Raw genomic sequence first — 21,095 nt, forward strand, 5'->3', positions numbered from 1 at the left:
AACACGAAGATGGAACAAGAGTAGAAATCACAAAGACAATAGGAGCTTTTATAAGGGTAATCTAATTTACTGTAAGATCACTCATTGAACACATGAAATCTATTACAAAATCGACTTGTTAAAGAACAAATAAGAAGATTTACAGTGATACAAAATGAGAAATTGTTATTATACATAGAGCCTCGGCATAAAAAATATACTAACATCATCCAACAAGGGAGCCAAAACTTTGAGAGCTTTAATGATCCAAAGAATGCTTCAAGAAATTCCAATGGTCTTACCAAGTAACCAGAGAACAAGCGACATTTCGATACCGAAGATTGTATGGAGAGTACTTCTATCAAGTGTAAACCCAAACACCGTGATTCCTGCTCTATTGTTCTCAAAGTAATTAACTGCAAAACACAACAAAAAATTGTGAAGATGAGTAGAGATATAACTAAAGATGTGAAGATATGGGATTTGGTGTGGATGCAGGGGAATATATTTACATACCTAGAGCTTGCCGTTTTTGGAATGATATGGTGCTATAAGCATAAGCAGGAATGAGATTGTTGTTATCGAAATCATCTTCTTCGTCTCCATAATCTTCACTGTCTGATTCTCCATTATCATCATCTGTTGGATAGTATCCGTGTCCGCTTGCTCTATCAACTAACCTTGGAGTCTCTCCATCCACTGTCTCAAAGGATTCTATTGTCGCACAAACATGCCACTTGGCTGCAAGACAAGTCACCGCCTGAGCCTTGTGTGTGATCTTTGAGGCACTTCGTAGTAGAATGAGCAGTGCGGTGACCAGCGTCATTGAACATAGCTGAGATAAGCACAAGAAAACAAAAAAGAGTAAGCAAAACATTTTCATCAAGAACCAATAGAAAGTAAAACAGAACTTACTGCTAGTTCTCCTGCTCTGTAGATATTCAATTCAGCGTAGGCCTTAGTGGTAATAAGCAGAGAGTAAAACTGACTTCCAGTGACAAGAATCAAGGACAACAATATAAAGGTTCGGTATCTGTGGCTGATGATTCTCAGATGACGTCTGATGCGGAGATGTTCAGACAAGATAGAACCAACATCAGAATCCATCTGGAAAACCTGAGCAAAGTCTTGCAGCCTAAGAATCTGGAGATGACAGATGAGACGAAAGAGGACGCAAACCAGAAAGATCACGGTAGTACGGTACAGCCACGAGCAGAGTTCCATCAGACAAGCGACTGTATCACTCAAGATAACATTACCAAGGAAAGGAATCTGAGAAGCTCCTGAAGCATACCACCATATCTTATAAGAGCTCATCGCTAAGAAACAAGGAGTGACGAAGTAGGATAGAATCTTAAGCGATCTCTGCAAAACATAAAGTTGTGGTTTCAAAACATTGAAATGCTTGTGTAGCAAGTAAAAAGACGATTTTCAAGATTCAAAGTACTTTATCATTAACACCACCACCAAAGATTTATGGATTGAGATTCAATGGTGGGTTTAAACCTTTTAACTTCTTCTAGAGTTTCAGATTGTTAATTTGATCTACTCATAGTGCGACAAGATCTGGAATGATCCAAATTTTCGACAGAACACGACAGATTCAAACATTGTCGGAAAAAAGCCAAAATCATTTCAATCGTAGGCCCTCGGAATCCCCAAAATCTAAGGATTCCACCGAAAAATCGAGAACCCCAAATTCAAATTATTTCAAGAAAACCAAATCAAGGATACAAAATTCGAAACGAAATCAGGAAAATGAAAACAAAAACTCACATTGAGCTGATTGGTGTAGCCTCGACGAACCGTCTCGCTCTCATCCCAAAGCTTATCAAAGAACAGAAACCGTCGGAGACCATACTTGCTAACGAATCTGGAGAGACATAGAAACGAAAGAGCAGCGAAACTGCTAAGAGAAAGCTGGACAACGGAATCGTACGGCCTCGAGTGATGGCTATCGCAGTCAGCACAAGCGAGCATGAAGTGAGACGTGGCAGGAACAACGAGCGTGAAAACAACAAACATAGACCAAGAGAGAACCGCGGTCCAAGGACTCGACTGATCCACGCACATCCATCGCAGATATTTCCGGAAACTCTGGAGCTCGTCTTGTGCGTGAGATACGCTACGTGTGAACTTGGTTTCTCGGTTTATTAGACGTTCTCGTGTTCCTCTTCCGTCGTTTCCTCCTGTTGTTGCTGCGGTCCCGATGTCGATGTCCGCCATGGACGATCGCTCGGAAAGTGAGAAATTTGAGGAGAGGCTCTGTTTTTTTTCTTCTAAATATAAATTGATGACGCGTTTGGATTTTGGAAGAAGGAGACAGAATCAGGAATGACTAAAATTGTCTAAGGTTATTTATAAAGGATCGATGTTAACGTGGATTAATTTTACAACCATCTATATAAATTGTAATTTATTAACATAAATATAATTATATGGTTTTTCTTTTCGTTAAAAAGATATTATATTATATGGTTTACCATGTTTTGATAGTTCATATTTCTTTTTTAGGACGTATATATAGATTTTTAAGGTATTTAACAGTGATTTTATATAGTTACTAGTTTATAAGGTTTAAATATATAATTATTATTATTTTGGCACCAGGTTTAAAATATTTTTTTAATCATTTTGTTGTACTTATTAATTCGATTAAACATATGAAATGTGAAATATGAGTATTTATTCGAATATTTAAAATTTCAAAAATACAAGTGACTTGGGGTTTCTCTACTCTATGATTTTAGAATTATTCATGACGGGATATCTGAACAAATAGTGTAGAATTTGGGGATTAAGTGGAGACGAAATTGTGCACTTCCATCGTAAGAGAGATTTTTTGATTCACGATGATACAAAAAGGAAAGTAGATTTTGTGTTCATGCGACAACCATGATTTCACAATCACGGGGTCTATCTACTTGTTAATAAAGTATTTTCATCATCAAATTTTAGATTTTATTTTCTATTTATAGACCTTAATAGCATGTAAATTAGTGTAGTTAATGATTTTTTTTTTATATGAAGTTCATGGAATTATCTGTTAAATAGGTTTTAGTAGTATGTTATAGATCAAATACTATATACTAAAAAAAACAAAAAAAAAAACAAAAAAAATAATATATATATATATATACACTAATAAAACCTTTTGTGGCCAATTCTTTTCTTGACAAAACAAAAATTACACTCCATATTTCGGCGGAAATAAGTTTACGTGGCAATGAAAAAATATTAGAAAAAAAAACATAGAAAGAGGCAAAATAAAAATAAATAAAAAAGATGCTGGAGAAGTGAACACAGGCTGTAGAATGGGTCCTACATTGACATGTGAGATGTAAAATTTAGGCCGTAGATTATGCATATCTCCGCACTTACGGCGCCACGTATGTTGTTAATCTAATTATAATTACCATTATTATTGATTTGATGTCTTCTTAAACTCTCATTTTGTCCGTCTTAATTTTTAATTAAAGGATTACTTAAAGAATTTTAGATCCCCGGCGGCATGTCTTGAGTTTATTGGAAGGATGAGTATATAAAGTTTGAAGATTTTGATGATTAATGGAATTGAGTAATATTATATAATTTATATACTATTAAGTTGTCGATTATTCGAATAAATCATGGGTTTGGTTTTATTACTTGTGCCCTTGTGAGTGGCTGCCTATGTATTCAACTATTCATCTTTATATGCCCTCGGCCTCACGACTTTGAGAATATTTCATTATTTCATTTACTATACGATAAATGTTGTTACATCTCTTAATCAAATGTTGAGTCATTTGATTTAAGGAGCTTTTGCAAAAATGCCACTTTTTCAATGTCACTTTTCAAAAATACTCCATTTTTAAAACCTTATGAAAAATGCTCTTAAAAATATAAGATTTACCCAAATATATATGTAATATTATTAAAACATACACAAACTACATTTCTATGTATCTAAAATCTTATAAATACTTTATAAATACCTTATAAATGCATTTTAAATACCTTTAAAAACTTTTAAAATATCTTGTAAAACCTTTGAAAAACCTTAAAAATCCTTTAAAATAACTTGTAAAACCTTTAAAAAAACCTTATAAATACTTGGATCGAGTCTTCAAGTAGTAGTTACAATCCATAAGTACCTTATAAACCTAATAAAACTTTATAAAAATTTCAGATTTAAAAAGGGGCATTTTTTAAAATGGACATCTAAAAGGGGCATTTTTGAAAAGGAACACACCAAAAGGGATATTTTTAACAATTTCCCTTGATTTAATTTGTTTTGTTTGTTTGTTTGTTTGTTGAAGAATCGAAACTTACAAAATAATTTTTGTTGTTTACTCTATTTAAAATTACAAGCAACTATAGTATTTAAAGTTTTAAACCTTCGTTCTTGTGATTATATTCCTTTTTTAGTTTTTTTTAATATTTTTTCAATGTTAGTTTCTTAATTTATAGATTTTTGTAGGTTATGCATTCAAATTTCCCTTCTATATATATAGATTACGAGAAAAAAAAATGCATTTAGTTCTTAGTAGTAGAAACGAATAACCTGTCACATGATTGATTTCCTTTGCTGAAGAGTATAGAACACATAAGAAAACAAAAATCGTTTGACAAAAAAAAAATAAGAAAACAAAAATCATGTCAAGAGCAACATTATTTTTTTAATCATGTTAAAGTTTCGTAGTAAAATGGTAAATTTTAATGGTATATTAATGCTTCGAATTCAGGATTCACCATAGTTGGTTTGCAACATTTGATTGCTTTTGTTTGTTTTATTGTAGTTTGTCCTAAATTCAAAGAGAATTTAATTTTGTATATAAAAAATTAAAAAGTAAGTCACGTCTTTACATGTTTTTAAATGTAGAACAAACGTGTATTCACCGGTTTGTTCTGAAGTCTGTTTTTTATTCTCTGTAATTACTTGAAATTCAAGATTGATCATTTTTTATTAGCCCCCACTATATAAAAGAGTTTCAAGAACTATCGAACCACAGCTTTCCTGATTTGGTCAAAGCTCAAAATATATTCTTTTGTTATCTTTCTTTTTCGTAACTTTTTTTTTAAAATTCCATATGTACAATGTAAATTAGATTGTTATAACTTGATGTGTCCAGAAATTTAAAAAGCTGTGTTTACACAATAGATGATAAATAATGAGAGAACAAATCAAAAAATTTAACGATCAAATTTCAAATAATCTCTGTAGAATAAACAAAATAAATTCACTCGGTGAGTCTCCAAATCTCAAAACGTTGATAGACACACAAGATACATAACTTCCTCGATAAAGAAAAACAAAATGCAAAGTGAGTGGTTTGGTTGAAGTGGTTGTCTTGCGAATTGTGAATTATTATATTAAATTCGTAGGAAATTGTAAGTTTAGAAGAATGGAAAATGGACCGGCACAAGCTTTTGTGGGCTGATACAGATAAACACGTTGAGTTAGGAACACGCAAACCGGTAATCTACTTCTAATCAATTAATTTCAATGAGTATTTCAGGCGTTTATTATAACTCAAAAGTCTTGTTTTCCGACAATTAATCTTTTGAGTGATTAAGATGAAAATAGGAGAACTATGACGACAAGCCAAACTCTTTTGTATGTTTGGAAAGAGAATAGAACAAGCCTAGCTAATGAGTGATTAGTCTTTTTGTTGACAAAAAAAAAAAAAAAGATTGATGATTTTATAATTATCAGTTTATCACCATGCACTCCTATTTAGACTAGTGATGGCCAGGTGCCCGATTCCTATTTTATATTACTCTCTAATCATTCTCCATGTGTCTAGTTAACCTTTAGCCATTTCCCATGTTAATCTTTTTTGACCCTTCTTTTTCTCCTAAATTCAAGAATACTACTATCTAAGCCATTCCATTGTCTAGTTAGTGAATCCATTTGTCTCAACAATTTTTAGATTCTTCATTTTCTCCTTAATTCTAGAACCATCTTCAATAACTACAGAATAGACCAATTTGTCTCATTTAATCTACTCCCGGGAGAGCAATTTAGAATCATTTGGAGAGAAACTATCATTTCAAAGTCTTAATAACTCAATCCTCGAAATTGGTTGCAAAAGTAAAAGTATCATTGTGGATTATTCTCAACTCCAGATAAATTAGAAGATTAATCTCAAATAGAAATTCGAACCGAAAAGGAAAAGCGACTTGAGATCAGTTAAAGTCATAAATCGTTAAGAGTAAAAAAAAAAAACAAGACATTGCTTTTGACTTCCACTTTAACTTAAGAAGAAGCCTACCCAAAACGGTTAAAAAAGCTCGGATTTGCTTCAGACACAAAGATTCACTGTCTGAATCCGTGGCAGAGAAGCAAAGTAGATACCAAATTTGGGACAAGTCTCTACCAGCAAATTCAAATCAAAAAGGTCAAAACACAAGGAAATTTGCCACCCCAACCCACAGCTCTTAAAGATCAAAACAATCATCTCAGCCACCAAACTTTAACCTAAAGATTTGGCCTTTGGTCATTGAGATTTATCGATCACACCCAAATCACTCACCGCCCATTGACCATGCCCTTAATCTCTCTGTTGTTTAACATCCAAACGTCGATAGATACACGAAAGGGAAAGCCTTTCTTGTCTCCATGCTGCATCTAAAAAGATGAATGAATACTTCAGGCTTAAGAATGACAATGAGTATTCCAACTTCTCTCTTCGAATCACCCAGTTTACTTCCCCAATTAGATAGCAAAGGAGCTTCACCGTCTTTCTTTCTTCAATCTTTTTACCACACGATGTTTTGCTTCCATCTCACAGACCCTGAATTAATCAAGATGAAGCCAAGAGACGAGAGACAAACAAATATTTGTGCCCTGTGTGGTTCTGTTACATATAGTGTAAATGCAGCTTCCTACTCACATCATGGGATACTCTAAGAAGAAGTAGAAATCTAAAGATTATGGATTTGAATCATTTAGAAATCATCATCATCAGCTTCAGAATATGTTATATATGTATAACAAAGGGTTGATCTTTTTATATGAAACAGATAAACGAAACCCAGATCTGGTTCTTACAGTAACAGATCTTAACACACTCTCTCTCTCTCTCTCTTTCTTTTTAATCGTCATCATCTTCGTTGATGATAAAAATCATCACGCTCAATCTTTTTTTTGTTCTTCCTTTTTTTTTTCTTTCAATATGATATCAAAGGAAAATGAAAAAAAAAAGGAGCATAAAATTTTCATTTTGTAAAAATTTGTGTAAATCAACGGATCTTGTTGGTTTTTTTTTTTTTACCACGAAATCATAGACGTAGATCGGTACAGTGGAGATCATCTGTCCCGCCAGCGAATAAGTCAACGCCATCCAACGGCGGGAAATTAAGATCAAACTGAAACGGCGGTTTCCGGCGCGAAGACGAAGATGCTATATCATCTCCGTCGTCAATAACCGACGACGAAGAATCGCAATCGCTATGACAATCCTCCGGAGCCACCGGTGGAGTCCTCGGATATCTCTTTATCGCATGTAACGGTTTCGCCACCGACGAAGACGCCGCCGCGGCTTCCATCGGTCTCGGTCCGCTACACGATTTGACGGTGCTGCTCATACTGCTACTCGCCGGCCGACTAATAATCTGTTGCTGCTCCTGAAAATTACCTCCGCCGTATAACCGATGGTCCATAAACGGATCGATCTGGTTCTGATTCGCCGCAGGAGAACAGAGGTTCTGATTTTGATTCTGATTCTGGAGGTAGTTGAGAGGTTGGAGAGGAGAAGAAGGAGAGCAATCGATCGGGAAATTGGTCTTAGCCTTTGGACCACGGAGGTTACGTGCGGCGGTATCGTAAGCGCGTGCAGCTTCTATGGCGGAATCGAAAGTACCGAGCCAAACACGAGACTTCTTTAATGGATCACGGATCTCAGCCGCGAATCGACCCCAAGGTCTCTTCCTAACGCCTCTATACCTCGGCTCCTTCACAGATCCACCGGCGGTTACTGGAAGGGCGGGTCCAACGACGGAAGAGCCTCTCCCTTTCCTCATGGAGAAGAAAAAAGGTGTAAAACCAGAAGTAATGTGATGAAGAAGAGAAGAAAATGTTGAAGAAAGAGGAAAGATGAGGAAGAAGATGAAGGAACAAAGGGTACAGATTGGAAAAATATTAAAATTCTCTTTTTTTAAAAAAAAAAATATAATTTACTCAAAGAATTTCATTTTTTTTGTAATAATAATAATTTATGGTTGGAATAGCTTTTTCTCTTCTTTTTTTTGGTTGTTAATTTCGATTTTCTCTCTACCTTCACGCCCGACCCACAAGACCGACCAATTCGTTTTTCGTTTAAATTTAATTATGGAGTATCATTTTTCTTAACTTGGATTCTTTTTTCTTTTGCTTTAAACTTTTTATTCGATATTTTGTATGGGAAAAAAAAACAAAAATTGAAAAATATTTAAAAGAGTTCACAAGAGATGTCTCGAAATGCGAAGAAAGTAAAAGAGGGAAAGCACTTGCACTCTCTGTCCTGACCCTGACCACAATCTATATAATAAAATCTTAAGTCTTATTTGTTTATTATTAAAATGTACCTAGAGACCAAATAGTCCACTTGTAATGACCAAAAACACCCTCCCAAGTATTTTATTTTATTTCATTTGAATTCATTTATTTAAATAATAGTACTCCGTCTCGAAATTATTATTAGTAGTGAGGAGGTCTTCTTCTCCTTCCTTGGGACCCTACACGAAAACGAGACGCGCTTATCGTCATCGTCGTCGTCTCCCGTGTTAAAAGTAAATGCTGTTGCGGAAACGCATTAATGGAGACACACACATTTTTGTTCGTATAACACTGAATTTGTCTCTCCATTAAAACCCAAATTCAAACACAAAACGAAAAAAAAAAAAAATCAACTCTAAAGAAGAACACCACATTCCTTGTTGAATAATTTAAACTTGCTCACCTTAAAAATTCTGGATTTTATTTTCCAGACAAATCTACAGGCTGATCATAGTAGCCTGCTTAGGGATTTGATGAGTAGTTTAAGGTTTTTTCTTGTGGCTTCATCGCCTGTGAACCCCAGAATATCTGAGCTTATACTCTACAATCAAGAAAATCATAAACCAAGTCTTTGTTAACATTATTTCTTCCAACTTGTCAAAGCTGATATTGATTGAATAAGAAGAAACAAAGTTTACCTCGACGTTCTTCAAAGTATAAACCAGAGTGTAGATTGACTTCTGTATGAGTTCTGTATTCTCAGGTGTCATAATTGACGAATTAACCTTTCTGCAATGTAACACAAAAGATAATTAGATTTTGCTGTCTACCGTAAGAACATAGGTTCTTATAATCATAGAGCTTATCTCTCAATTAAACATACGCATGTATCTAACCGAGCTTTTACATAGATGTGGTCCAGGAACATACATTAAGTGATAAAAACAGTAGATTCGGTCTCAGAAACAATAGAGTAAAAGAGGCAAACAAGATGATCAATTATTGAAATTTTGAAACAATAAAGGAAATATTGAAAAGCAGTGATGAGCAAAGCAGTTAATTTAACATGAAACCCGTAAGATAAGACACATTTATGCATCGATAAGTATATGTTTTAACGATGAGCTCTTGTTCAGAAACTAGTCCACAAATAGAGTTTTGAAGCCACAGAAGTAGATGGAAGTCAAGTGTGTTTTATATCTATCATATGGTCTGTTTTCATCATGAGGCAGAAATAGTTTAGCATTTGCACTGTGGAATTCAAAATATTCAAAACGATATGCCAAGAGCTCTTACCTCAAATCGTCAGAAGCTTGGGTAAGGCTTCGAGTAAGACACTCAACTTCCTTGAGCAAGCCGCTATCACGAAACTCAGAGAGCAAAGGTTGAGCATCTTCAGCCATGGCTTGAATCTGTGACATCACTACATCAAAACCCAACGCTTAAGCATGATAATACATTTTTTATAACAATCTTGAAATTCACCTAGCGACTCTTTTTGAATACTGTAAAGAAGATCTAACAAAGGCCAACAAAATGACTCATATCACCTTTTTGAGCAATGGCCTTGCTTCCTCAATAACCGAAGCTGCTCTTTCAGCAAGCGAATACGTATTGGCAACACCAATGGCCTCTACTTCGCGTCCAATACGAGTGAAAATTCCAACTAATTCATCTAAACTAACTCCTTGCACTCCTTCTATCGTCTGCCTATCACAAACGATCAGACCTTCTTTACCACATTCAGGATGCAGAGGTCCTACTGAAGGTTCTGGTATCGGATTTCTAGGCATAATGTCGATCATAGTTTCCATTAGAAGACCAGACTGATTCACCTCAACTAGTGAATTCTTCGGGATAATAATCTTATCATCTTCTATCTGCAAAAGATTACAAGAGCCTAATTTAAGAAACAAATGTACTATCAAAACCAGATCATAGCACCACTAGATCATACCTCAGCAACAGCTTCAATATTCTTCAAGGAAGGATTAACACGGATAATCGTACCAACAGTAACCCCACGGATCCTAACCGGTGTTCCCGTGCAAATGCCTGATGCATGACTAAGCTCAAACACAGTCTGATATTTCCTAAACTTGGACCGCATTTGAAACCCTCGCAACCAAGCCCAGCTAAGAGCAAGAAGCGTAGCTCCAGAGACAATGAACAAACCAACCCCACCTTCCCAAACACTTCTCTTACCAAACCCAAAATCACTCAAAGGTTTTAAAGTCTGTCTCCATATATTCCTGGGCACATCCAAAACAACCGTGAGCGGATTCTTCCCTTCATCAGACGATGGTTGACCATGAGCAGCGTCGGAATTGGATGCAGCTCTGACCAGTAAATGCCTAGTTCTCGGTTTCGGTGGAAGATAAGGAACCCCATTGGGTGAAACTCGAGGACAAGCAATCATGGAAGATGATGGCATTAGTGATGATGGAACTTGAATAACCGCATTCCCAATCATCTTCCAAATTCAATAAAAAACTAAACTTTATGTTGCAAGTTCCAATTTTGTTTCCGAGCTGTAGTTAGAAAGAGAAAGAAACATGCGAATTGCGTGAAGCTTCTACTTTACCGATCGAATTACAAGTCGAAATTAGGGTTTTTGGAGAATACCTGGGCTCGAAGCTTGTGACGAACTGGTGTCGTGAATCTGAGAATAGCTTCTCCAAAGGCTTGTTGTTGGGACTTAGACGGCAAAGAGAAAAGACGGAAAATCCCATGTGTTTATTATTATTATTAATCATAATTAATTAATTAATTAATCACCTACCTAATTTTGAAAATGTAAAGGCTCAATCTCAAGCCAATTTGGAAAGAAGCAAGGGCATTTCCGTGATAATCTGAAAAGTGAAAGTCACTCTCTTCTTCTCTGTATGTTTCGTCCTTTGGAGAAGTGGTAGGCCAAACTGTGTTTGCGTTTGCGGTTGACCACAAATGGGAAAAAAATAGCTCAAAATCATTTTATTCATAAAGTTCAACAACTCTTCCTCATATCAGTCTTTTAACCAACAAACCAACAGATCCTTCTTTTTGTTCTTTTAAGTAACATCAAGATCACACCGCTTTTGTGCTTAACACTCAAAAATCCCTAAAGCTTCGGGTTTTATTATTGCAGAGTCCTTGTGCTGATGATAGGCTTGAGATTCAGTTCACTAAAGGATTTAACTTAACGACCATGAACCATTCTAATGAACAAACCGTTCTTTGCTTGTCTGAAGTAGGCAGCTCTTGGATCAGCATGTCTGAAGTAGGCAGCTCTTGGATCAGCATCAACATCTGCAGTGATCTACACAAGCAGAATTACAGAGAGTGAAAGAAAAAAATAGAGGTTTTATTTAACTTACTTCATCCAATCTCGGTAAAGGATGCATGATAATAGCTTTTTTCTGCATTACTCCTAACAGATCCTTGTCTACGATATACTTCCCACGAGCTGCTTCGTAAAGGTCAAGCCTTTCTCCAAACCTCTCTCTTTGGATTCGGGTTTGATAAACTACATCACACTTGGATGCTACTTCCATTAAATCTGAACTTTCTTCCCATTCGACCCCGTTTGATGTCAAGTAGTCTTTTATATCATCCTACCATTAAAAGAACACAATGAAAATGATAAGCAACCTACACAATGATGTTCTCGAGTAAACTAAACCATCTTCTTAAGGTTCTCTCAAGGAGGGTGGTAAGTTTAGTGATACTAACCTTCATTTTCACAATTTCAGGGGAAACAAAGTAGATCTTCACGTCTTTAAACTTGGCAAGCAAGTATGCCAGAGACCGGACTGTCCTTCCGTTGGCAAGATCTCCAACTAAGGCTACACTGATGCCATCTAATTTTCCAATTTCACTTTGGATGGTATAGACGTCCAATAGAGCCTTCACAACAGTAACAGAACCAGAAATAAGAAACAAGGATGTAAAGTAATGTTATCTTTAAGACCACTAAGACACTAAAGGTTAAGAACACAACAAACCTGAGTAGGATGCTCTCCAGGACCATCACCTGCATTAATGACAGGTATATTGGCAGTAGCTGCAGCTTTTCTTGCAGCACCGCTTTCAAAATGTCGCATCACAATTATATCTGAATAACCCTCCACTGTTCTTATTGTGTCTGAAAAATGCTCCAAAAAAAATACCATAAATAATCAAACACAATCAACAATGTCTGAGCCACAATGAGATACTAGCTGAGAAAATGGTACCTTCAAGTGTTTCCCCTTTCGCGGCAGACGAAAACTCTCTAGCGTTCTCAGTAGTTAAGACTTCACCTCCAAGGCGTTTCATGGCAGATTCAAATGAAAGCCTGGTACGGGTAGAAGGCTCATAAAAGAGGGTAGCCATTAAATAACCCTTGAGAATTTCACTTTGGGAAGAGCTCTTTTCTATCTTTTCCATTTCTCGTGCAACATCGAATATAGCGCTTAGCATCTCCCTATCAAATTGTTTCCCTTCAATCACATCACTAAGTTCAAATTTCTTCAATTCCCTCGTCCCAGCTTGCATAGCATGACACCTGATTCCTTGGATCGGACCAACATTTCGGGTTAGATTCCAAGTAGCATTTTTCTTGGGATCCCTAGAGGCAGGAAATGAAGTCAAACAAATCTTTGAACTTTCAGAAGGACTGGGAAGATTGCTTGGGAACTCAGAGCTGTAGCCTAATGCTTTAGGAAAAACTGAGGCGCCGCAAAGTGTGGCTGAAGAAAGTGATGACGCAATAGACATTCTGGCGGGATGCTAATTCGTTGCAGGGAGGTACTGAGTCACAACTTGTAGAATCTGCTAAAATAACATACAACGATATATGATGCATTTAGTTTAAGAATAACCAAAAGCAACTAACTTTTCGAGACTGTTAGAAAAACAACTGCAAATTTCAAAAACTCTAAACATGATTACAAGTATCTCCACACCATAAAGTTGGTGCTACCAAGGATACATGTTGCGGATTATATTGGTAACTTATCTTACATATCACTATGCAGGAAACATACTGATATTTGGTATATTATCACGTTCGTATAAATATTGAAATAGCAAATAAAAACAAATTGTGCTTTCACAGTTGTTTCCACTTGTTTTTTTATAAGAAACCAAACATTACTTGAATCCTGAATTGAAATGTTTTAGATTGATAGAAATAGGAACCTCTATCGAAATTATCCTTAAATCTCAATTACAGCAGGAACTATGAGAAAGTTCAATTTCAATCAATCGTAAACTAAAAAGCGAAAAAAGAATCAAAATCTGATCCGCAAAATTTCAAAACCTGCACAGACCTGAAAGAGCGATTGAATCAGCAGAGCAGTCAAATGAGGTAGAGTCTGGCTGGTCGATCTAACGCCGGTAGCGATGAGCACAAAAAAAGAAGGAATTAGCCTCAATCAGCTGCTTAAATCGGAGATTGACGGCGGAAACGGCCGCGGGAAAATCAACGGCGGCCGGAGGAGCGTAGGGTTTTAGTAAGGAAAGGAAACTAGTAATGATGATGAATTCAAGACGTTTTGGAATATTAGGGGAGGGAAAAAACGAAACGCATTGGGATGATAATAAATCAATTGTATTTAATGCACTTTTTAATGTCTATTTCTTTTTGTTGGACGAGTAAAGTGAATTTGGGCTTATAAAGCCCATAAGATTTCTTCTTTTCCTCCGGCGAAGCCCAACCAGAAACAGAAAGCTCCGGCGGAGAGGGTTCAACAACGGAGAAGGCTTTGATTGTTTGTGAGTAAGAATGTAAGATCTTGAGAGGTTTCATGTCATAACAAGTTTCAGCTAATCAAGTAGTCTTGGTATTAACAACAAGCTTTTGATTCTAGTTTTACGCTTATATTTACAATCTAACAAACAAAAACAGAAGATGATCATGTGTCCAAACCAAAATTTACATCAAAATTCTACCCTCACATCAAGAAAGTGAAGAAACCCCTAAGCATATACACATGATCATCTCTGAAAAAAAAACCTCAATTAACCTCTGGTATGCTCTGCAGAACCGGTCTCCATAACCGTTGATGATTGGCTTCTTCGTACCCACGATTGTTCAGGCTTGGACATGAGAAAGCAGCCTGTTGATGAAAGGTCAAGTCATGGACGTTGACTTTACTCAGTAAATCATGGAGTTGTTTCTTCGTGAGCCTGATCTTGATCTCATGAGATGGAACAGAGGATTTACTGTCACGTGTTACAACTACTGTTTTCCCATCTCTGGTGGTTTTAGAGCTATAATGATGATCTTCCTCATCTTCTGTGATGAATTCATCCCAATCTTCACCAGCCCAATGCATTTCTGATTCATGCCTTAAACAATTCCCCATTTTTTTTTTCTATTTTATGTGGAGGTAACTGGTAAAAGAGCTTATATATATAACGTAGGTAGAAGCTGGTGGGATATTAAAATCATAACAGGAGATAAAGATTAGGATCAATGAATATATATTATATATAAAAAAAAGATTAGGATCAATGATAAGAACCTATACAATTTGCCACGTCGGATTTCAGAGTACTTTAGTCTTACGTGGACATGTATTTGTTGAACTCACCGTCACCAGCTTTTGTCCTTTTTTTGGCGCTTAGTTACACGTGTCTTCTTGGCTCGTCAGCTCGGCTTGGATATTTTTGCTGATTTAATATTTTTTATCTTCTTTTTTGGTGGAAATAAATAAAAAAAAAGAAGAACTAAAATAATTGCCTAACGTGACGTCTAACGAAAACAGAATTAAACACGAAAGATTCCATTGCATATGGCTAAAGAAAAAACGTGTAGCATGAATAATCAGAAGTCCCAATGGTCCAATACTCCGATGCTATTTTTCGTTGTATACAAATAAAGTATATAAATGAACGTACGTAAACGTATATGAACAAAATGTGATTTATCTTGTGCGTGTAAATGTGTAATACTCTTGTTCTGTTTATGCAACTCATACAACTTTTTTTCTTTTTTTGTCAGACATACTATATGATATTAGCATATATTTACTAATGAAAATTATTACACATTCGACAATTTTTAGAGTGTTATGCAACATATATTTAACTTGTAAATCTACAAAATGGTCATTGACAACAATTTATGATAAATTATAAGATATATCGACCATAATACTAAACAATACGAGAGTTGATTATTTATTTGCTAAAAACTAGTGACAACAAATTTTTTCTCAGCTTATTTAAGTAAATAAAACCACTATATAGAACAATTCGAAATTATATAAACCAAAAAAAAAAGTGTGGATGGAGCCGATTGAGCTAGGAAGAAGCCGAGTGAAGTGAAGTAGTGTGAACACGGCAATTGCGGAGGGATCTTGAAAGTGTGAACGCAACCAAAGGGAACAGAATCTCTGAACCAAAGATGCCCTACCCAATTTTCAATTACTCGTTTAGGCCATCTCATGTTGTTACGCACACTCACGTCTCCCACCTTTCCATAATTTATCATTGCCATCACCTTCTGTTTTTCTTTTTTTTGAAGTTTTAAATATTTACATGGTTGGATATTCGGAAATTTAAGTATATAGTTTGAATTTGCTAGTTATTATACCATTAAAAACCAGTATTCAACTCATGTTCTACATTAATCACTATTATTTGTTTGTCCTTTACCGTTTTTCACATAGTTTGTTCTACTAGCTATCATCATCCGATCTTAACATCAATTACCCAATTTACTCTACAAATACTTTATACTATATAATCAAATGCAAATTCAACAACTAATATACCATTATTATTCAAATAAGTCAAAAGCCTGAGGTTGGTGTTACATCGAATTATTCCACTACTAGGAGCATTTTTATTTAGTATCGATCACTTGACCCACATACCCCGAATTTTTTTTTTAATAAATGAACTGATCTGTATAACATTGGTTGATCTATCCATCTCTCTCACCTATTGCTCTCATTATTTGTTAATTCGAACCGATTAGTTAATAAGTAAAAGCTAAAGAATCTTGGTGTTCATACCACTGTAGAGACGAAATACCTAATCATCTCATCATAAATAAATATGCTTTATATACCTATCTGTTTATTCATTTTTCTTATTTTATAGTTAAATATTACATTTAACGAATCAATACAATGTGTCTATGTTCAACATTTATGTTAAACGTTACACGTTACACAAACATAAATTAATTATTTTCGGTTGCTATGTGATACAACACTCACCATTTTGCACATTTGTTCAATCATTGTATTCAAACAAACAGATTAAACTGAGATTTTTAGTTATTAAAAAGATATCTATTGAGTTTTTGACTAAGTACCACCCGAAGACTTTTGTTAATTTGCTTAGGTTTAGACAGTCAAGAAATTTTGCCAAAAATTTAAGATGAAAATAAGATAAGACCACTTCCTGGTTCCTGCAAGTCTGCAACTAGATAGGGTAGATATAATATTAAAATAATCAATAACAAAAAAAGTTTTGGACATTTAATCAACAACTTTTTGAAGTTCCACATAAACACAGAGGCATAACTATAAGAAATTAAAACATTAAAGGAAAAAATAGAGAGGATGGAAAAAAAAAACAGAAAAACAAAAAGAGCTAAGAAGATGCCCTTGACACCCTAGTGATTAATTCAAAGATATAGAGTTAAGGCAATCAAGATCAGGTGTTTAAAACAAAAATGATACAAAATTATATATATTGGAAACAATAATATTTGAGATTTCCATCCAAATTTCTTCTATAATTAAAAAAATTATAAAAACATAAAAAACAAACATACATAGCCATATACTACACATTTAGATAGTAAAATCGAGTTACATCATTTGTTTTGTTTACTGTGAGTAGTGAGATCATTATCACAATAACAGTAAACGAACTGATGAATCAAATACTAATATGATGTACTATGAAAAGAAAAAGTTTGTATCATTCTATGCATGGACCAAAATGAGAAAAAAAAAAAACGAATGCAGAATCATTCCATGTGAAGGGACTCAAGGGAGTGGAAAGCCCATCAATTACATTTCCATTGATATAAAATCTAGCATATTATTAAGTAAGAAGTACTAATAAATAATAATGATCGTCTAAAATCTCATAATTAAGGTTTTGATCATATCTAATCCTTTAAAGAATTTAACCATGTATGTATGGGCTTTATTTGTATCTTTGTTGTTGGGCTTCGATACCCAGAGAATCCGAAGCACCAAAAAAAAAAAAAAGATTTGGACATGTGAAACTAATCATCAATCATCACTCTCTCTTTCGTTACAGTTCTGATCAAGCAAGCAAGCAAGTTGCATCATCACAAGCTCTTTCAACTCTCAATCATCAATCCATATCTCTCTTTCACGCATTTTCGGCTGTTTCTTCGGTTTTCTCTTTTCAGATTCTTCTCTTCGATTCTTCACATTGAAAAACTTGTCTATGGTGGTGGTTGTTACGTCGATTGAGTAGATGAAGTTCACCGGAAAATCAAATTCGACGGCTACATTTCCTGCAACTGTCCCAAATCTCAGGGCTAGTCATATACGGAGAGCGCGAAAACCGAGCTTCACTCGTCAGCGAAGATCCGGCGTCTCTGTCAGGAGGCTAAGCAGGCCGGAGACTCCTATATTGAAATCGAAGGTGGAGGATCATAACAGTGAGCGATGCGTCGCGGTTGAAGATGATGATTACGAGGACGATGATTGTAATAAGATGCGTTGCCAGGAACGAAGGAGAAGTGTACCGCCGGATACTGTAAGGAAACTTGCGGCCGGAGTGTGGCGATTGCGAGTCCCGGATGACGTTTCTAGCGGCCGAGATAAGAGGAGCAAGGATCGTTTAGGGTTTCAGGTACAGCTTTGCTCTTTGGAAAATGAGACATTTCTTCTGGATTTGTAGGATTCGCATTGTGATAATAAAAGCAATCAAAAGATTATACGATTGCTGATTTTGCTTTAGCTTTGAATCAAAAGTATGATAGCATTTGGATTGGTTTAGCTGGTTGTTTTAATAGTAATCTGAAATAGAAATGATTGTTGATTCGAGGGATCTTCACACAGTTCATAACTGTTTGCTCATGTCTCTTGAATCTGTACACTCTGTTTCTTGTGTCATGGATATAAATTAGTTGGTTTTAGTTATTTTCTCAGAGTAGAAAAGAAATTTCTCTTTATATTCTTTGATGTTTTTTTCCCAGGAAACTGCTGGTCCTGCTGGACACTTGGGTCCTCTGTTTTATTATCACTATGATGACAAACATTCTTCTGGCTTTCAAAGCAATAATTCAAGAAACAAGCATAGTGGATTCTTGTGTAAGGTGTGTTGATAACCTCAAGCTTTTAGGTGAATATTATATTATGTCAATTCAATTAGATGTAGATATGCTTCAAAAAAGTCTTAAGAACAATAACTAAATGTTGTGGTTGAGGTGAAGGTTCTAGAGTTTAGAGTTGTTACTTGAGCTAGTAAATCTGACCTTGGTAAGTTCAACCGTCTTGGTATGAATATGAAAATGCTGCTTTAGTTTCACTATAGTTGTTAACTTGAACACTTTAAGACATTGTCACTCTGCACATTTCTTGGTTGGCTGAGTCTTCTAAGGTTCCTTTTTAATGTGACAGTTTCCGTTGATCTTTCCTTTTTGGGTTTCTTGATCTGAAATCTGCTATTTCTTTTGCTGTTAGCATGAGCCTTCAATTCCATCTCCTCACTGCGCGATGGAGGGGGCAACAAAATGGGATCCCATTTGCTTGGATACAAGGGATGAAGTACACCAAATCTATTGCAACGTGAAGTTGAATAATCAACAAGTGAATTCTGTTTCACTAGCTTCTTCTATTGAGTTAAAACTCCAGGAAGCTCGTGCTTGCATTAAGAATCTTGAGAGTGAGAAGCGATCTCAAAAAAAGAAGCTTGAGCAGTTCCTGAAGAAAGTTAGTGAGGAGAGGGCAGCTTGGCGGAGCAGGGAGCATGAGAAGGTCCGAGCTATTATTGATGACATGAAAGCTGACATGAACCAGGAAAAGAAGACTCGCCAGAGATTAGAAATCGTCAATCTAAAATTAGTCAATGAGCTTGCAGATTCAAAGTTAGCAGTAAAGCGTTACATGCATGATTACCAACAGGAAAGGAAGGCAAGAGAATTGGTCGAAGAAGTTTGTGATGAACTTGCAAAGGAAATAGAAGAAGATAAAGCTGAGATTGAAGCATTGAAGAGTGAATCCATGAATCTCAGAGAGGAAGTAGACGATGAAAGAAGAATGCTGCAGATGGCTGAGGTTTGGCGTGAGGAACGTGTCCAGATGAAGCTTATTGATGCCAAAGTAACACTCGAGGATAAGTATTCACAAATGAACAAACTTGTAGGAGATTTGGAAGCCTTCCTCGATTCAAGAAATACTACAGGTGTCAAAGAGGTGAGAGTTGCGGAATTTTTAAGAGAAACTGCTGCATCAGTTGATAATATCCAACAAATCAAGGAATTTACGTATGAACCTGCAAAGCCGGACGATGTCCTCATGTTGTTTGAAGAAATGAACTTGGGTGAAGCCCAGGATAGAGAAATCGAGCAATATGTTGCCTACAGTCCGGTCAGCCATGCTTCAAAAGCTCATACGGTAAGTCCAGATGTCAATTTGATTAACAAAGAGAGACACTCGAATGCTTTCACTGATCAGAATGGTGAATTTGAAGAAGATGACAGTGGCTGGGAAACTGTGAGCCGTTCTGAAGAACACGGATCCAGTTACTCTCCAGATGAGAGCATCCCTGGTATTAGCAACACTCATCACCGTAACAGCAATGTATCAATGACTGAAACAGAGTATCAAAAGACTCTATTGAGAGAAATAAAAGAAGTGTGCTCGGTTCCAAGACGACAATCCAAAAAGTTATCGTCAATGGCAAAGCTCTGGAGTTCATTAGAAGGTATGAATGGAAGGGTTTCAAACGGGAGAAAATCAACTGTGGGGATGGTTTCACCAGAGACAGGCTCAAACAAAGGAGGATTCAGCACGTTGGACTTGGTTGGGCAATGGAGCTCATCACCAGACTCGGCTAATGCTAATGTAAATCGAGGGTTGAAAGGGTGCATAGAGTGGCCAAGAGGTGCACATAAGAACAGCTTGAAGACAAAGCTCATAGAAGCACAAATCGAGAGCCAAAAGGTTCAGCTGAAGCATGTCCTTGAGCATAAGATCTAGGCCACAACAAACTCCAAAACTACCTGTCCTAGGTCAAACTAGTCTTTATGGCTGAGCAGCAGAACCGGATTTTGATCCGTCCTCCTGGTACAGCCATTTTCGCGTGATCTAGCTGGTGTCGCCAATCAAAATGGTATATTGTCATTAGCTAAAAGTAAAATGATCTTTGTATTTGATTACTGTCATAGGTTGGCTGGGTTAGCTTCCCAACCTCTTGTTGGTTGCTAGTAGTTACAGAGGCCCGATGGTGTTTTTCTTTAATGAATTTTGTTCCTCTTTAGTCCAACTTGAGATGTTAGGTCAATAATATCTTCTTTTATTTCATTGTGTATATATATCTTCTTCTATATTTTACTTAACATTTGTAACTTATTAAAGATATGATGAACAGAACTTTAAATGATATATTCATTTATTTTAGACCAAGTGGGAGAAAGAAATAAGGTTTTCCATTGGAAAGAACACTTGAAACACAAACCATAAGAAAC

The 21,095-nt window shown here is 35.9% G+C and overlaps 6 protein-coding genes across 10 annotated transcripts; 1 reads left to right on the top strand and 5 right to left on the bottom strand.

The window, feature by feature from the left end:
• Nucleotides 1-27: 27 nt before the first annotated feature.
• LOC9321430 lies at nucleotides 28-2,411 on the bottom strand. Its single transcript, XM_002885318.2, has 4 exons — nucleotides 1,756-2,411; nucleotides 895-1,344; nucleotides 496-814; nucleotides 28-395 (listed from the first exon to the last, which is right to left on the bottom strand). The coding sequence occupies exons 1-4, from the start codon at nucleotides 2,203-2,205 to the stop codon at nucleotides 259-261; spliced, it is 1,356 nt and encodes a 451-aa protein (XP_002885364.1). The 5' UTR covers nucleotides 2,206-2,411; the 3' UTR covers nucleotides 28-258.
• Nucleotides 2,412-6,953: 4,542 nt separating this feature from the next.
• On the bottom strand, nucleotides 6,954-8,070 carry LOC9321431 (ethylene-responsive transcription factor 7). Its single transcript, XM_021032309.1, has one exon. The coding sequence runs from the start codon at nucleotides 7,984-7,986 to the stop codon at nucleotides 7,246-7,248; it is 741 nt and encodes a 246-aa protein (XP_020887968.1). The 5' UTR covers nucleotides 7,987-8,070; the 3' UTR covers nucleotides 6,954-7,245.
• Nucleotides 8,071-8,680: 610 nt separating this feature from the next.
• On the bottom strand, nucleotides 8,681-11,180 carry LOC9321432 (protein TRIGALACTOSYLDIACYLGLYCEROL 2, chloroplastic). 2 transcript variants are annotated; one of them, XM_002885320.2, is made up of 6 exons: nucleotides 11,066-11,180; nucleotides 10,398-10,971; nucleotides 9,991-10,320; nucleotides 9,737-9,852; nucleotides 9,139-9,229; nucleotides 8,761-9,041 (listed from the first exon to the last, which is right to left on the bottom strand). In XM_002885320.2, exons 2-6 carry the CDS (start codon nucleotides 10,911-10,913, stop codon nucleotides 8,949-8,951), a joined length of 1,146 nt encoding a protein of 381 aa, XP_002885366.1. In that variant the 5' UTR covers nucleotides 10,914-10,971; nucleotides 11,066-11,180; the 3' UTR covers nucleotides 8,761-8,948. The 2 variants fall into 2 exon arrangements, 1 of the variants encoding a protein (XP_002885366.1); XR_002333447.1 differs by having other exon boundaries at nucleotides 8,681-9,041; nucleotides 9,737-9,863; nucleotides 10,398-11,086.
• Nucleotides 11,181-11,390: 210 nt separating this feature from the next.
• LOC9321433 (aspartate carbamoyltransferase, chloroplastic) lies at nucleotides 11,391-14,106 on the bottom strand. Of its 4 annotated transcripts, none has more exons than XM_021032921.1 (7): nucleotides 13,732-14,106; nucleotides 12,655-13,231; nucleotides 12,424-12,563; nucleotides 12,152-12,325; nucleotides 11,797-12,033; nucleotides 11,723-11,738; nucleotides 11,391-11,692 (listed from the first exon to the last, which is right to left on the bottom strand). In XM_021032921.1, the coding sequence occupies exons 2-7, from the start codon at nucleotides 13,175-13,177 to the stop codon at nucleotides 11,619-11,621; spliced, it is 1,164 nt and encodes a 387-aa protein (XP_020888580.1). In that variant the 5' UTR covers nucleotides 13,178-13,231; nucleotides 13,732-14,106; the 3' UTR covers nucleotides 11,391-11,618. The 4 variants fall into 4 exon arrangements, with proteins under 4 accessions (XP_020888580.1, XP_002885367.1, XP_020888579.1 ...); XM_002885321.2 differs by having other exon boundaries at nucleotides 11,391-11,552; nucleotides 11,584-11,738; nucleotides 13,732-14,105; XM_021032920.1 differs by having other exon boundaries at nucleotides 11,391-11,738; nucleotides 12,655-13,234.
• Nucleotides 14,107-14,356: 250 nt separating this feature from the next.
• On the bottom strand, nucleotides 14,357-14,847 carry LOC9321434. The gene has a single exon (XM_002885322.2). The coding sequence runs from the start codon at nucleotides 14,767-14,769 to the stop codon at nucleotides 14,419-14,421; it is 351 nt and encodes a 116-aa protein (XP_002885368.1). The 5' UTR covers nucleotides 14,770-14,847; the 3' UTR covers nucleotides 14,357-14,418.
• Nucleotides 14,848-17,403: 2,556 nt separating this feature from the next.
• LOC9321435 lies at nucleotides 17,404-21,012 on the top strand. The gene is made up of 3 exons (XM_021032447.1): nucleotides 17,404-18,256; nucleotides 18,603-18,722; nucleotides 19,090-21,012. The coding sequence occupies exons 1-3, from the start codon at nucleotides 17,876-17,878 to the stop codon at nucleotides 20,605-20,607; spliced, it is 2,019 nt and encodes a 672-aa protein (XP_020888106.1). The 5' UTR covers nucleotides 17,404-17,875; the 3' UTR covers nucleotides 20,608-21,012.
• The last annotated feature ends 83 nt before the right edge of the window (nucleotides 21,013-21,095 follow it).

Source organism: Arabidopsis lyrata, assembly GCF_000004255.2.
Source record: "Arabidopsis lyrata subsp. lyrata unplaced genomic scaffold ARALYscaffold_3, whole genome shotgun sequence".
Taxonomy (NCBI): Eukaryota; Viridiplantae; Streptophyta; class Magnoliopsida; order Brassicales; family Brassicaceae; genus Arabidopsis; species Arabidopsis lyrata.

Bases quoted from the DNA above. Each gene is read 5' to 3' on its own strand.
- LOC9321430 (XM_002885318.2), bottom strand. From the start codon at position 2,205: ATGGCGGACATCGACATCGGGACCGCAGCAACAACAGGAGGAAACGAC. The intron at 1,345-1,755 runs GTGAGTTTTTGT...TATGTTTTGCAG, and splicing joins GCTACACCAATCAGCTCAAT to AGATCGCTTAAGATTCTATC. The intron at 396-495 runs GTATGTAAATAT...TGTGTTTTGCAG, and splicing joins CCAAAAACGGCAAGCTCTAG to TTAATTACTTTGAGAACAAT.
- LOC9321431 (XM_021032309.1), bottom strand. From the start codon at position 7,986: ATGAGGAAAGGGAGAGGCTCTTCCGTCGTTGGACCCGCCCTTCCAGTA.
- LOC9321435 (XM_021032447.1), top strand. From the start codon at position 17,876: ATGAAGTTCACCGGAAAATCAAATTCGACGGCTACATTTCCTGCAACT. The intron at 18,257-18,602 runs GTACAGCTTTGC...TTTTTTTCCCAG, and splicing joins AGGATCGTTTAGGGTTTCAG to GAAACTGCTGGTCCTGCTGG. The intron at 18,723-19,089 runs GTGTGTTGATAA...TTTTGCTGTTAG, and splicing joins ATAGTGGATTCTTGTGTAAG to CATGAGCCTTCAATTCCATC.
- LOC9321434 (XM_002885322.2), bottom strand. From the start codon at position 14,769: ATGGGGAATTGTTTAAGGCATGAATCAGAAATGCATTGGGCTGGTGAA.
- LOC9321432 (XM_002885320.2), bottom strand. From the start codon at position 10,913: ATGATTGGGAATGCGGTTATTCAAGTTCCATCATCACTAATGCCATCA. The intron at 10,321-10,397 runs GTATGATCTAGT...AATCTTTTGCAG, and splicing joins ATATTGAAGCTGTTGCTGAG to ATAGAAGATGATAAGATTAT. The intron at 9,853-9,990 runs GTGATATGAGTC...GTGATGTCACAG, and splicing joins CAAGGCCATTGCTCAAAAAG to ATTCAAGCCATGGCTGAAGA.
- LOC9321433 (XM_021032920.1), bottom strand. From the start codon at position 13,177: ATGTCTATTGCGTCATCACTTTCTTCAGCCACACTTTGCGGCGCCTCA. The intron at 12,564-12,654 runs GTACCATTTTCT...AGCATTTTTCAG, and splicing joins GAAAGGGGAAACACTTGAAG to ACACAATAAGAACAGTGGAG. The intron at 12,034-12,151 runs GTTAGTATCACT...TTTTAATGGTAG, and splicing joins CTGAAATTGTGAAAATGAAG to GATGATATAAAAGACTACTT.